At 39.4% G+C, this 15,293-nt stretch overlaps 1 protein-coding gene across 5 annotated transcripts in view; it reads right to left on the bottom strand.

The window, feature by feature from the left end:
• The window catches only part of LOC126471009 (bone morphogenetic protein receptor type-2), a 378,855-nt gene that overhangs the window by 51,302 nt on the left and 312,260 nt on the right, over window positions 1-15,293 (bottom strand). For all 5 annotated transcript variants that reach the window (XM_050099064.1, XM_050099067.1, XM_050099068.1 and 2 more), the window contains one exon: window positions 4,660-4,855. In XM_050099064.1, the coding sequence (XP_049955021.1) occupies window positions 4,660-4,855 (196 nt within the window). The remainder of the gene's footprint in view (window positions 1-4,659; window positions 4,856-15,293) is intronic.

The raw sequence follows: 15,293 nt of genomic DNA, 5'->3' as shown, positions 1-15,293 counted from the left end.
TGCTTGTGGATGCACTCCCATCCTACAGCCAGCAGTCGATAGGACCGTGTCTTCACCTGCACCTCTATTCCATGCCCCATGGCACTGTCCTGGGCAGTTCCACCCATAAGCACCTGTTTCAAGGGGTGGGGAATCTGGTATCAGGCTCCATGGAAGTAGAATGTCTGCTGGAGGAAATGGACCTAGATGGTCGTTAGAGGGCATAGTATCACGTCGGCACCATCTGTCTCACCACATGAATACGCCTGCCAATAGTGTTCCTCATAGCTGGCATAAAAACGGCCACCCAGTGAATGGCCAGCCAGTTCTACACTCAATTCTAATACTGTCAGTTACTATCATCACTGTACTATCGACTATTCAATAACAACCTTGCTTGGCACTTGGTTGTTCTTTCTGGTCACATTGCACTTTGTCTCTCTCTTTCTTCTTGACCTGCTGACATCACTGTGGCAAAGGCTTTCATTTGGGACCTTACTGTTGCATAGGTTGCTCTGCACTGTCCTGGTCTGTGCCTTGTCCACTGTCAGTCAGCTATGTTTAGCTCAGTTTCTGCTTAGTATTGTGTTCTCTTATGCAGGTGGCCCTTCCACCTTGCAGCTTCATCCATTTATTTCCTAGGTTCTGATGCATGAGCCGACATCCAGCTACTCACTGATATAGCAATATGTTAAACTGACAGAGTGTTTATTCTGACAGCTATTTGCTTGTGCTTCTTTGGAGATACTAATTTTCTTCTAGATTTGACACACTTTTAGTGTTTCACAAATCTTTAACATTGGAGTCAAGACCATCTTAGCAGTACTTTGTAACTACGACAGTACCTCTAGCTTTTAAATCTTTGGCCAAGCATTTCAAAGCTCTTGATAGATTCTAACTGGATGCCTATTTATTTAGGCCACAATATTATTTATTTTCACAAAATTAAAAACAGGCAGAATGATACACCTGTTCATTCAAACAAAGAATCTGTTGCACCTACAGAAGAAACTTCTACATACATCTCAAATACTGGAAGCTAAGTGAAGAAGTGTAAAATATAGTAAAGAGAACAAGGAGTTTCTCAGTAATGAAAAAAAGAGACAATTCCTTGTTGTAGGTGATACCATGCTCAGAAATGTGATAGTGCCAAATTCCACAATAGATGTTCTCTCAGGTATGAGGACTACCTTGTCACCAACCAGATTTCATGCCAAAGGTTTCAGTCATTCCTACGGGTGTTTTGACTTGACTGTTGGTATCTTGAGAAAAATTCTTGATCCTGTGTATCATGCCATCCTGTATTACAGTTTTCTTTATTAGAATTTCCAACATCTTTTCCTTGCTCACAACATCAAACATTTTCTTTATATCAAGAAAGGCTAACCACACATCTCAGTTAAGTTTATAGTATTCTTCCATTAACTGTCAGAGAGTAAAAATTAAATCTGTTGTTGATCTCCCCTTCCTGAATGCATGCTGTTCTTCCAGGAGATTATGTACCAGTAACCTCCACAAAACATATAGAACCATAATGACTGGTACTGTCTACAGCAAATCTGTCAGTGACCAATATAGAGAGAGTATTAACTGTGATATAAACAAACTGTAACACTGTTATGAGCTGTGTATACTAGTCTTAATAAGTTCATAAGCAGTAAATGCACGGGTAAAGACAGTCTTAGTAAAAATGTCCATTGACATACATAAAATCTAAATAATAGGGAAAATTTATGAAGAATGCTGGGGGTGATAAACAGTGTTTGGTAACAAAAATTGTAAGACCAGAACATTAGCTAGGAACAAGTAGATTTGAAATGATACATAAGAAAGGATGTCACTTTATTATGCACGGGATTACAAATGCTAAGGTGCTGAGTTTTCAAACAAACGTCATAAAGATGGTGAGACACAAATTATAATTTTTGAGTTTAAAATTATGAAAGTTATTTGATTCAATGAACATTAGATTACAGATTATAATATTAAAGTTCTTAATAAAATCAAAAATTTTGAAGTAGCCAACAGCTATTGTAGATGGGAAAAACTGGGTGAAGACTCGGGCATACTTCGTTGCTCTGATATAAAATGAGAAATGATTTTAATTATTTGAATGAAGGGTGTATATTTAAGAACAACTGTGTCAAGGTAAGGGATCTAAATGTCACAGTAGTCTCTGTTTACAGAGTACCAGAGAAAGCAACAACTGAAACTTTTCTGGCCAAAGTTTGGTGCCTGCTTAAAACTCTAAATAAAAACAAAATGAAAAAGAGTGTAACAACTGCTGACTTAAATATTAATATCATAGCTGAAGGAAATGATGTGTCCAAATTCAGGGACATAATAAAGAGCTTTGGCTTCAAAGTAAACTTAATGTGACCCACAAGGGAAAATGCATGGTCAGTGACCTGTACTGATAATATCTTAACAAATTTTTGTGTTTGAAGATGTTTATAAAGTTTTCTTAGATACAGGAATCTCTGCCCACTCTGCATTATTCACTGAACCATCAAAAATTAATAGAGAAATTTCATGTAACAAAAGACATCTGAAAAAGGAACTTCAGTGAAAAAAATTAACTATATTTAAGAATAAGTTAAGACAGTTTCAATGGCCTTCTGACAACTATATTTCAAGTAGTACTAACTTTGACAAACTTTTATGTAGTTTTCTTCAAATGTTTAATGAAACCTTTACATTTAAAAGCAAATGTAACAAAATGAATATGAAACTTTAATGGACAACTGGAGGTATAAAAATTTCTGGTACCAGGAAGAAGCAACTCCACAATGAATTGAGGATATCTACTGGGTCTTGCGTTTCTGCCTATTTTATCATTTACTGCCTTCATTACTTCATCTCACAAAGCTAGCCCACTCTTCTATTTTATTTTATAGCACCTGTACCAATCACTCACTGTAATTGGTCACAACTATCAAGTAGCTAAGGGTGCTCATTCTGTGCAATTTAAGAATGACTATACAAAACTAGCTGTGGTGAAGGCAGATACTAGACAGAGTCATTAGAAGAACTCTAAAAAATTAGAAGTCATCCATGTCACTTAAAAAAAATTGAAATTTGTGGTAAGGTCTATGGGACCAAACTGCTGAGGTCATCAGTCCCTAGGCTTATGCACTACTTAATCTAACTTAAACTAACTTACGCTAAGGACAACACACACACCCATGCCCAAGGGAGGACTCGAACCTCCGACGGGGGGAGCCGCATGAACCATGAAAAGACGCCTCAGACCGCATGGCTACCCTGTGTGGCCATCATTTGAAACACTCAGCCAATCGATTCTTGAATACATTTATCAGTCTGGAATTTTTCACTAAGCTGAATTTAAGGACAAGAGAAAGAATATCCAGAGAAGAACCATTCTTGTTTAGTTTAGTCAGTGTAATAGTGCTGTAATGGGATGTGCTACAACAAAGACAATATGAATCATGAAAAGGCTTGTTTTTAAAGTTTGTGTTGAGAGTTCGAATGCACATCGGTCCACATGTGGATACTGCCAGTAAATTACTTCCACTTATAACAGTGATTAACGTAGTACTGTACACTTTATCAGAGCACTTCATGTTAAAACAAACTCACACATTGTACTGTAATGAGGACTACAGGATATAGTGTACAAGGAACATAACATGAAACACAGCCCAAGATGTGACACAATAATAGATACACACATCAAGCAGACAGTCAAATGGGCATGTACTGAGACTGACACTTTGCAAAGACATATTAAGGTCATGGCTCACACAAGTCCTCAGAGGTTAATTTGTATTCTTTTGAATAAACTCAACAGTTTGGTTAGCAGATATCACACGACAAGGAAAGGTATACCTTACTTCCTCCCACAAGCATGCTGTGTGATGACTATGACAGTAGAATCACACAAATTTGGGGTTGCATAATGTAATGTCCTGGACCTTAACAAGATCAACCATTTGTCCACATTTCTACTACATAAATTTAAATTGCAGCTTGTAATAGTATTACTGTGAAACACTACCCAGACTCACTGTAAACATACAAGACAAAACTGGATGACAGAACATGAAATGTGCAATGTGAATGAGGAGAGCACAATTTCATGAGAACATGATCTGTAAAAGCACTATACATTAATGAATGTGTTCTCATTTAATCTTAGCTGACCAGGGTGGCCGAGCGGATCTAGTCGCTACAGTCTGAAACCGCGCGACCGCTACAGTCGCAGGTTCGAATCCTGCCTCGGGCATGGGTGTGTGTGATGTCCTTAAGTTGGTTAGGTTTAAGTAGTTCCAAGTTCTAGGGGACTGATGACCTGAGAAGTTAAGTCCCATAGTGCTCAGAGCCATTTTTCATTTAATCTTAAATGCTATGTATGACAAAAGTAGCACCGGCATAGAAGAAAATTTAGTACTGGCATAGAAAGTAAGTACTTTAGATACACAAACAGTTATTAAGACAGTAAAACATTTAATATTCATCATCACTGTTGTCCTCCTCCTCCTCTTTCTCCTCCTCCTCCACCTCACCTATAGAAGTATCCCAGTAGTATCATAATATGAGGTATATTATCATCAATGTCAGCACCATTTATTCTTTTGAATTATTAGTAGCTTACAACCAAAACATAGATACATGTGTTTTATGAATAGTACAAACATCGAGTTTGCATCTCAAACATACCAACTTCAGCTTCAAAAGGCATACTATAAGGAGGTACAGAGGTGCCAAGCTGATATAGATCTGCGCACCGTGTTGCTATTTCCCATAGCACTAATCCTAATGCATACACATCTATCTGCTTTAGTGATGATTCACAATCTCTAAGGTTCACTGCTCCCTCTAATACTTCTGGTGCCATGTAGCGTAAGGTGCCAACCTGAAATCATTTTAAAATCATAGTTAAAAACACAAATAACAGTTAAACAAATAAGAAAAGGTTGGAAGACACAAAATATTTTCCATTGACATGGTATATTCTACTTAAATCAGGTATTTCTTTCATTTTTAATTTTTTATACAAGTAATGTATGTGTGAGCATAGAATATTAATAGTAATGAGTAAAACAATAATAATTATGCGGTAGTAGTAATCAACATTATAAAGAATGATGTTCAGCATTATTTTTCCTTTACCACCTAAGATTTAAAACACACAGTGTCACAGAAGTCAAACACACACTGTACAGGTTATGAGGTAATAGCTTAAACGTTATGTAAAAAGGAGGAAATAAATGAAAGGAATTTTCAATTCTGTGTACAAAATAAGAACTTCCCATGGGTTTTATTTGCTGTTGCAAAAGAATTTTTCCATAGAGTAAAATGGGGTATTTCTTTGATTTATTTTTCACAAAGGTATATTACTTCTTATTTGGCTGGAATTGAACATTTCAACCCTTGTGTACTCTACCTCTTCTTGTGTTAGTACCAAATGCTTCAGCTCACAAGAGGACCGTGCCTACTTGTCATGACCAGTTTAGTCCAAATTTATGATATATGTAGGGCATGGCCAGAAATTAAAGCAATAGTAGTTAGAGCTCCAGATGGCCAACTGTTTAGAGAAAATACCATTTTTTGGCATTGGTCAAGTGAGACATCTATGTCTACATCTATGCTCTGCAAACCACCTTGAACTGCATTTATGTGGAGCCATTTATGTTAGCATAGGTTCTGGGCAGTGGTTGACTTAGTTGAAATGGTACATCCAAGGGTTGTGGAGTCGAGTCTCCAAGTCAAAACATGTTTTTTTTAATTTTCAATTTTTATAATGCAAATAAAGTGAAATAATACATTGTTTCTTCATTTATGTGGCCATAGTGTCTGTAGTTGCATTACAGTTCTTGAGGGTATTTTTGTTCTGTCTATGCAACTACAAAAATGCGTGATTTTTTTTCACCAGACATGTTCCGCTTTATTGGGGTAAATCAATAACTGATGTCAAATTGAAAGAACCAAGTAATACTTCAAGGTCAAGCTTTCTATTGGACTCTTTATATTTAGAGTATTCTGTCTTGTCTATAGACCTGCAGCAATTTGTGCAGTGATATTTAAAAATTGCTGGTTAAATGTCTCAGTTACTTTCTTCCTTCATTTTTCAGAACAAATTAATTTCATCACACTGTCCACATACATCAAAAATTTCATGGTAGCAACCACCAAATGATAACATTAGTTACAACTTAAAGAAATTTCATAATAGAAAAGGAAAGCAGTGAAATAATTTTTACAGCTTGTGCGGGGATAATCTTTACTGTAAGAAGAACAATATTTTGTGTTATTTTGTAAAATTAAATGCACAGAAACTTCATCAAAATTCATATGATGATGAGGTCCCATACTCCGAGGAGCGTAGGGGACGATGCGGAAGACCCGCACCGCCGTACTAGGCAAGGTCCTATCGGAGGTGGTTTGCCATTGCCTTCCTCTGACCGTAATAAGGATGAATAACGATGATGATGAAGATGACACAACAACACCCAGTCATCTCGAGGCAGGGAAAATCCCTGACGCCGCCAGGAATCGAACCTGGGACCCGTGCACAGGAAGCGAGAACGCTACCTCACAACCACGAGCTGCGGACAAAATTCATATGGAAAATCCAGGATGGAATGTAACAATATTGGAGATGCTGAGTCACAGATAGGCACAACAAATCAATTATATGGATATGTTGTGTTTTTTAAATAATGATGTTCACTATTTATATGGCTTTTGTGCCACAAAGCACACCGTAGATCACGATGGTCTTTAAAGTCAATTAGCAGCCCACTGGCATGGAATACTCTTTAGCAACCACAAACCTCAAGGTTCCAATCTCTTCTATGATGGATGTTCTTCCAGTTGAAATGCTGGAAAGGAGCCCATGCCCACAAAAGTTCAGAGGAATGTGGGTTATCTTGTGTGATCACATACATTCTAAGACAAAAAAAAAATGACCCACCATGAAGGAATTATCTGAATGGGATGGAAATCAGATGTGATGTACATGTGCAGATGAACAAATGATTACAATTTCAGAAAAACTGGATGATTTATTCAAGAGAAAGAGCTTTACAAATTGAGCATGCCAATAACATGTTGGTCCAACTCTGGCTCTTATGCAACCAGTTTTTCAGCTTGGCAATGATTGATATGAGTTGTTGAGGGATATCATGCCAGATTCTATCCAAATGTTGTGTTGATTGTTAAAATCCCAAGCTGGTTGGAGGGCCCTACCCATAATGCTCCAAATTTTCTCAATTGGGGAGAGATCCGGTGACCTTACTGGCCAAGGCAGGGTTTGACAGGTGTGAAGACAAGTAGTAGAAACTCACTCCCTGTGGGTGTGGGCATTATCTTCCTGAAATGAAAGCCTAGGCTGGCTTGCCATGAAGGGCGATGAAATGGGGCAGAGGACATAGTCAATATACCACCATGCTGTAAGGGCACCATAGACGACAACTAAAGGGGTCCTGCTATGAAAAGAAATGTAACTCTAGACCATCACTCCTGGTTGTTGGGTTGTATGGCAGGCGACAATCAAGTTGGTATCCCACCACGGTCCAGGGCATCTTTAGACATGTCTTCAGAGGTCATCAGGGCTCAATTTGAAGTGGTACTCATCACTGAAGACAATCCAACTCCAGTCAATGAGATTTCAGGCTGAAGACATAGACAGAGCTGCCCAGGACAGCCACAGGACACCAACCTGAGTGTCACTTGCCATACAGCCTGACAGTCAGGAGTGAAGGTCTGGGATGTCATTTCACTTCAGAGTGTAACCCCTTTGGTTGTTCTCTGTAGCAACTTAACACCACAGAGATATGTGGGCTACATTCTACACCCCGTTTTGTTGCCCTCCAACGCAAGCCATCCCAGGCTTACGTTTCAGCAAGATAACACCCATCCACACAGGGTGTGAGCTGCTACTGCTTGTCTTCATGCTTTTCAAACCTTACCTTGGGCAAAAAAGTCACTGGGTCTCTACAAGGCAGAGAACATTTGGAGCATTATGGACAGAACCTCCAACCATCCCAGAATTTGGCAATCTAACGTGCCAATTAGACAGAATTTGGCATGATATCCCAAGGAAGACATCCAACAATACATCAATCAGTGTCAAGCTGAATAGCTGCTTGCATTAGGGCCAGAGGTTGACCAATGCATTACTGACTTGTTCAATTTGTGAAGCTCTTTCTCTTGAATAAAACATCCAATTTTTCTGAAATTGAAATCATTTGTTTGTCTGCACATGTACATCACATCTACCATCTGCTGTCCCATTCAGATAATTTTTTCATTGTATAACATTTCTTTTGTTTTAGAGTGTCTGACACTCAGCTTGCTTGGTTCCTGGTCAGTAATATGATCAACAAATTCACTTGTTTACTTCTAGGAAAGTAAGAGTTGTTCCCCCATTCCATCTGTCAATCGCCTCACGATCTACATTCTGCACAACTATTGAAAATCCACCCTCAGTGTTTGTCTCTAGTTCTGATAAAGTATTTGGGGTACAATTTTCCCGCAGCGGTAACACCGTTTCCCATCAGATAACCAAAGTTAAGCGCTGTCATGATGGGCTAGCACTTGGATGGGTGACCATCCAGGCTGCCAATTGCTGTTGGCAAGCGTGGTGCATTCAGCCCTTGTGAGGCAAACTAATTAGCTACTTGACTGAAAAGTAGTGGCTTTGGTCTCATAAACTGACATACAGCTGGGAAGATGGTGTGCTGACCAAATGCACTTGTTGATTCTTCATTACAAGATTACAAAAGGAAATTGGTTATAGTCATACTAAAGTAACCATTCTGGCATTTGCCTGAAGTTATTTACAGAAATTGCAGAAAACTACTGTATGGCTAGACTGGATTTTAATCCCACTCCTCCCAAATATAAGAGCAGTGTCTTAACCCCAGTACCATTTCACTTGGTCACCAGAGGCCACCTGACTGTATTTACTTCTGATGTTCACTGAACTTGCAAAACTTTCACTGGATCTCTCCCAAACTTCACCTCCTAGGTATGTAAAAGACTTACTATGGGACATATAGATCTTCAGCTATTCAAATTGTTAGTCCCTAACCTTCATTAACTGTTTATTACAGAAACACACCACCCTCAGACAGATACCAATTCTCCTCTTCTACTGTCTACTCAAGAGCCTTTTGGCCTCTGGCCCCAAATTCTTATGTCCTACATCTTACTTACAAACCACAATTTTCTAACAAATGGTGCAGATCTCTCAACACCATCAGAAAAACTGATCAGTCAATCCACCTCTTACTCAATTTGCAGTAGGATTTTGGATGATATACTGTATTCGAACATTATGAATCACCTTGAAGAAAATGACTTATTGATACATAACCAACATGGATTCAGAAAATATCGTTCTCCCAGGAAGTAATGAGTGCTGTCAACAGGGGATCTCAAATAGATTCCATATCTCTAGATTTACAGAAGGCCTTTGATACCGTTCCTCACAAGCAAATATTAATCAAATTGAGTGCATATGGAGTATCATCTCAGTTGTGTGGCTGGATTCGTGATTTCCTCTCAGAGAGGTCACCGTTCGCAGTGATAGGTGGTAAATCATCGAGTAGAACAGGAGTGATATCTGGCATTCTGCAAGGTAGTGTCATAGGCCCTCTGGTGCTCCTGATTTACATAAATGATCTAGGTGATAATCTGAGCAGCCCCCTTACATTGTTTGCTGATGACGCTGTAATTTACCGTCTAGTAAAATCATTAGACGATCAATTCCAATTACAAAATGATCTAGAGAGAAGTTCTGTATCGTGTGAAAAGTGGCAATTGGCACTAAACAAAGAAAAGTGCAAGGTCCTAGACATGGGTACTAAAAGAAATCTGATAAATTTTGGGTATACGATAAAGCACACAAATCTAAGGGCTGTCAATTCGACTAACTACCTAGGAATTACAATAACGAGCAACTTAAATTGGAAAGACCACATAGATAATATATTGAGGAAGGCAAAACAAAGACTGCACTTTGTTGGCAGAGCACTTAGAAGATGCGACAAACCCACTAAAGAGACAGTCTACATTACACTTTTCCATCCTCTGCTGGAATATTGCTGTGCGACAAGATCTATTTACGAAATTTCAGTCACCAACTTTCTCTTCTGAATGCGAAAATATTTTGTTGACACCCATCTATGTAAGGAGAAATGATCATCATAATAAAATGAGAGAAATCAGAGCTTGAATAGAAAGATTTAGGTGTTCCTTTCTCCCACGCCTCATTCGAGAGTGGAATGGTAGAGAAGTAATATGAAAATGGTTCAATGAACCCTCTACCGCTGAGCCGACCACAGGTGCGACTGAGCCGGCCAGCCCACTCTCACCTCAGTGTGGGTGGCGGACTGTGCCAAGGTCTCGAGCCTCAAGGTGAAGGCTGCATGCGAGATGCAAGCTCTTGCCAAATCCCATGCACTTTTCTAATAGATTCAGTATGGTATCTGATGCTGTAGGGGAGACTGAGCCAGATGAAAATGTACCTTCTGCCAGGATAGTAGCTGCTCCTTCAGCACTTCAGCAAGGTCCAGACAGGCACATGGGGGCAGGGGTTTGTTAGTTATTGGGAGCTCCAACGTTAGGTGGGTCACGGAGCCCCCCAGGAACATAGCGGTTAGGATGGGGGAGAAGTCCAATGTTCACTCGGTGTGCTTGCTGGGGGGCCTTGTCCGGGATGTGGAAGAGGCTCTTCCGGCGGCTATCAAGCGTGCGGAGTGCAGTCAGCTGCAGATTGTCGCACACGTTGGAACCAACGATACCTGTCATTGGGGTACAGAGGAAATCATTGGGTCCTTTCGACGGCTGGCTAAGTTGGCGAAGGCGGCCTCCATCTCTCAAGGAGTGGAAGCCAAGCTGACGATCTGCAGCATCATACCCCGGGTGGACTGGGGTCCTCTGGTTTGGAGTCACGTGGAGAATTTAAACCAGAGGCTACGTCGACTCCGTGACGAAAATGGTTGTAGATTCCTTGACCTACGGAGGCAGCTAAATGGATAGCACAGTACTTGTGGCATGCACAGGGGTTTTTGTTAGGTTAGGTTCCTCTCCTGGGGAAACAAACCATTGGCCTGAAAAATTACCAGTTCATGACATTGATGCACATGTGCCAACTGTAAAAATTGTTAGTTTGCCTAAACAGGTCATTCTAAAGGATTTAAATATGCTACATCTCATGTTAGTAAATTGTTGAGGTATCTGTAGCAAGATCCCCAAGCTACTCTCTGAAATAAACATCTGCTCACTTGACAAAAGGTCTGTTCCTAAAGCCTGGAAAGTAGCAATGCCAATATTGTATTAGGTACTGAAAGCTTGTTGAAACCAGACATAAATAGCAGTGAAATTTTGAACTCGGATTGGACAATGTTTAAGAAGGATAGGACTGATGCTATGGGAGGTGGTGTGTTCATTGCAGTTAAAAGCTGTTTAAATGCAGTTGAGATGCTTGGAGCTGACTATGAAGATTTTCATTGATGACACTTTTATTTGCTTTCCTAAACAAGAAAACTCTACGTTGCTTCTTTGGTGTTTTTGCAACTTCCACTGACATAGAAGACACAACGACATTAGGGTCACTAATACCTTCTTCTAGATTAACTTCATCTAGAAAATCAGGCCTGTTTGTCACCAAGACTGTGAAATGGTCTGGATAAAGCTGTCAATCGGGCAAGGACTGACCACTGTATTAGGATGTTTTTATAGAGCACCTGCATCCACAGCAAACGTCGCAGAATGTTTCAGGGAAAGCCTTGAGTACATAGGAAATAAATATCCACATTATCCATTAGTTATAGGTGGAGACTTTAAGCTGGCATCCACTGACTGGGAAAATTACACATTTATCACAGGGGGCAGAAGCAAAGACTCGTGTGAAGTTATTCCAGGAGTGCTGTCAACATACATCCTCGAGCAGTTGGTTAGAAAACCTACTCAAGACGGGGACATATTAGATTCTTGGTGACAAACAGACCTGATCATTCTGAGGAAGTTAATCTAGAAGAAGGTATTAGTGACCATAATGTCGTTGTGGTTTCTATGTCAGTGCAAATTGCAAAAACACCAAAGAAATAGCGTAGAGTTTTCTTGTTTGGGAAAGCAAATCAAAGTGTCATTAATGAATATCTTCATAGTCAGCTCCAAGCATTCACCATGGGGGACAAAGATATTGAGCATCTTTGGTCAGAATTTAAAGGTATTGTCCACCACATGCTAGAGAAGTATGTGCCTAGCAAAGATATAGGGGAGGGAAAGGATCCACCTTGGTACAACAAACATCTTAGGAAATTGCTGAGAAAGCAGAGAATTTTGAACAGTCATTTTAAACGTAGTCACTGCCCCGCTGACAAACAGAAATTATTGCGAAATGAAAGCAGCTGTCAGAAGGACAATGAAAGATTCTCTTAACAAGCAATATTTTATCTGCAGATTCTTAAAAAAAAAAAAAAAAAAATTTGTCGTACATAAAATCTATGAATGCTACAAATAATTCAATACCTTCTCTTGCTGACAGTATGGGTAATGCTACAGATGATGAGAAACAGAAGGCTGAAACTCTAAACCTAGCTTTCAAAAACTCGTTTAGGATAGAGGACTGCAGCACCATTCCCCTTTTCATTCATCAAACAAATTTAAGGATGGGTGACATAGTGTTTAGTGTATCTGGGATTGTAAAGCAGTTAAGATCCTTATACACCAGGAAGGCGTCTGGCCCAGACGGTATCCCCATAAGATTATATGTTGACTATGCTACAAATATAGCACCATTCATATCCATCACCTATCAGAGATCATTGGAACAGTGGAAAGTTCCACAGGACTGGGAAAAGGCCCAGGTCATAGCAATCTATAAAAAGGGGAGAAAATTGGATGCACATAATTACCTGCCAATTTTGCTGCCATTGATTTGTTGTAGAATCATGGAACATAGTTGTGTTCAGACATAATGACCTCTCTAAACTCTGAGAAGCTCAGCTGCAGAAACCAGCACGGTTTTAGGAAACAGCCGTCATGCGAGACACAGCTGGCCCTCTTTGTGCATGATATACAACAGGCTCTAGATACCGGCTACCAGGTTGATGCCATATTTCTCTACTTTCGAAAGGCATTCAACTCAGTTCCACACAGCCGATTGCTCCAAAAAGTGCGCACTTATGGTCTACCCAATGACATATGTGGTTGGATAGAAAGTTTTCTAACAGACAGAGAGCAGTATGTCATCCTGAATGGGGTGACTTCAACAGAAACAAGCGTAACTTCAGGTGTGCCTCAGAGCAGTGTAATAGGTCCGCTGCTTTTTACGATTTACATAAACAATCTGGTTGATGGTATTGACAGTGGCATTAGACTGTTTGTTGTTGATGCTGTAGTCCACAGTAAAGTAGTATCACATGAAAATTGTAAACAAATCAATGCAGATTTGCAAAAAATAAATGCATGGTGTAACGACTGGCAGTTATCTCTCAATATTGGTAAGTGTAACCTACTGCGTATATCAAGGCAAAAATCCCTGTTAATGTACAAGTACAAAATAAATGCCCAGTCTCTGGAAGTGGTAACATCCATCAAGTGTCTTGGTGTGACTATTTGAAATGATATCAAATGGAATGATCAGACTACACAAGTAACAGGCAAGGCGAAGTCTAGATTGTGGTTTATTGGTAGAATCCTGAAGTGATGCAGTCCTTCAACAAAGCAAATTGCTTACAATACGTTAGTTCGTCCAAGTACTGTTCATCTGTATGAGACCCTTACCAGTTGGGTCTGATTCAAGAGATTGAGAAGGTCCAAAGAAGAGTGGCAAGATTTGTGACCAGTACATTTAGCCATCGTGAGAGCATTACAGATCTCATTAAAAGTTTGAAGTGGGACATACTTGCAGATAGACGACGCGCTAAACAGAAGGGGCTGTTCACTAAATTTTGAAATCCGATCTTCGGCGAGGATGTAGAGCATATATTATTACCACCAACTTTCAAATCGCGCAATGATCACCATTCAAAGATAAGGGAAATTGGAGCTCGTACTGAGGCATTCAGACAGTCGTTTTTCCCTTGTGCGATCCGCAAGTGGAACAGAGGGGAGGGGGGGGGGGGGGGTGAATATGACTTTGGCGTGAATTGTGCCCACCGCCACACACCGTTTGGTGGCTGGCGGAGTACATATGTAAATGTAGATGTAGATGTAGAAAACCAAATGAATGGGATATGCCTTACACTTCTTTTCAAGATTCAATGCTGAAGGGGAAGGTTTTTTTTTTTAAAACAGAATTCTGACTAGTGATGAAACTTGGGTGGCATGCATATATGTTTAAAAAAAAAAAAAAAAGTCAATGGCTTGGGGCCATACTTATTCTCCATTCAAGCTGAAGAAAGCCCACCAAACTTTATCATCCAGGAAGGTTACGACTATGATTTTTTGGGATGCCGAGGAGTTTTGCTGTTGAATTTATGAAGTGTTGAACGACAATAATTTCAGATGTCTACTGTGAAACTCCAAAGAAACTTAAGTGCAAACAATTGTCAATATAGCATGTGTCTTTTCTTTTTTTTTTCTTTTTTTTTTGTGTGACAATGCTCATCCTCATGATGCCTGAAAAGCTCTAGAGATTTTGAAGTAGTTCAAATGGGATGTTTTTAACCCCCCATACAGTCCAGACTTCGCACCAAGTGTTTTTCATCTCTTTGCTCACACGAAGAAGTGGCTTGTGTGTGAACTTCAAAATGCCATGAAGACTGGCTATGGCCCCAGGCAGAAGAATTTAATGAAGAAGGAATTTATAAAGAAACACTATCACAAATACTTAAATTTAAATGTTGACCATGTTGGAAATATAGCAAAAAGCTGTAGTTTCAAGATATATGTAGCAATTTTTTTCCATGCAAGCTTTTTATTTAGAGCCAAATGGAGGTTACTTTCCAAACTGACCTTGTACATATGCTTGCTAATCTCAGTGGCAAGTTATATCCTGTGTTGTTAGTAATGGCCAAAGAAACTAACTTCTTTCATCACCATCAATTCTGATGAACAATATTGTTTCAAGGACTGATTTTGGTAACAATTTTGTAAGTTATGAAGACATAAAATACTTGAACACTTTCCTCGTTATTGTTATACTTACACCTTATTAATTGTATTAAGAAATAATGCACAGAGTTAACATATGCACACCAGTAATGTGTCTTTTTACATCACTCTGTGTGTAAGTTACTTGACTGTTTTGTGTATGTAGTTAAAGGTGAATCTTTAGTGCTCAGTACACAGGAAAGAATTACACTTCTATGTGCTATGTCCTACGTAAATTTATA

This window comes from Schistocerca serialis, chromosome 3 (assembly GCF_023864345.2).
Source record: "Schistocerca serialis cubense isolate TAMUIC-IGC-003099 chromosome 3, iqSchSeri2.2, whole genome shotgun sequence".
Classification (NCBI taxonomy): domain Eukaryota; kingdom Metazoa; phylum Arthropoda; class Insecta; order Orthoptera; family Acrididae; genus Schistocerca; species Schistocerca serialis.
The sequence above is the reverse complement of the archived record's forward strand: the minus strand, read 5'-3'. Positions and strand labels throughout refer to the sequence as shown.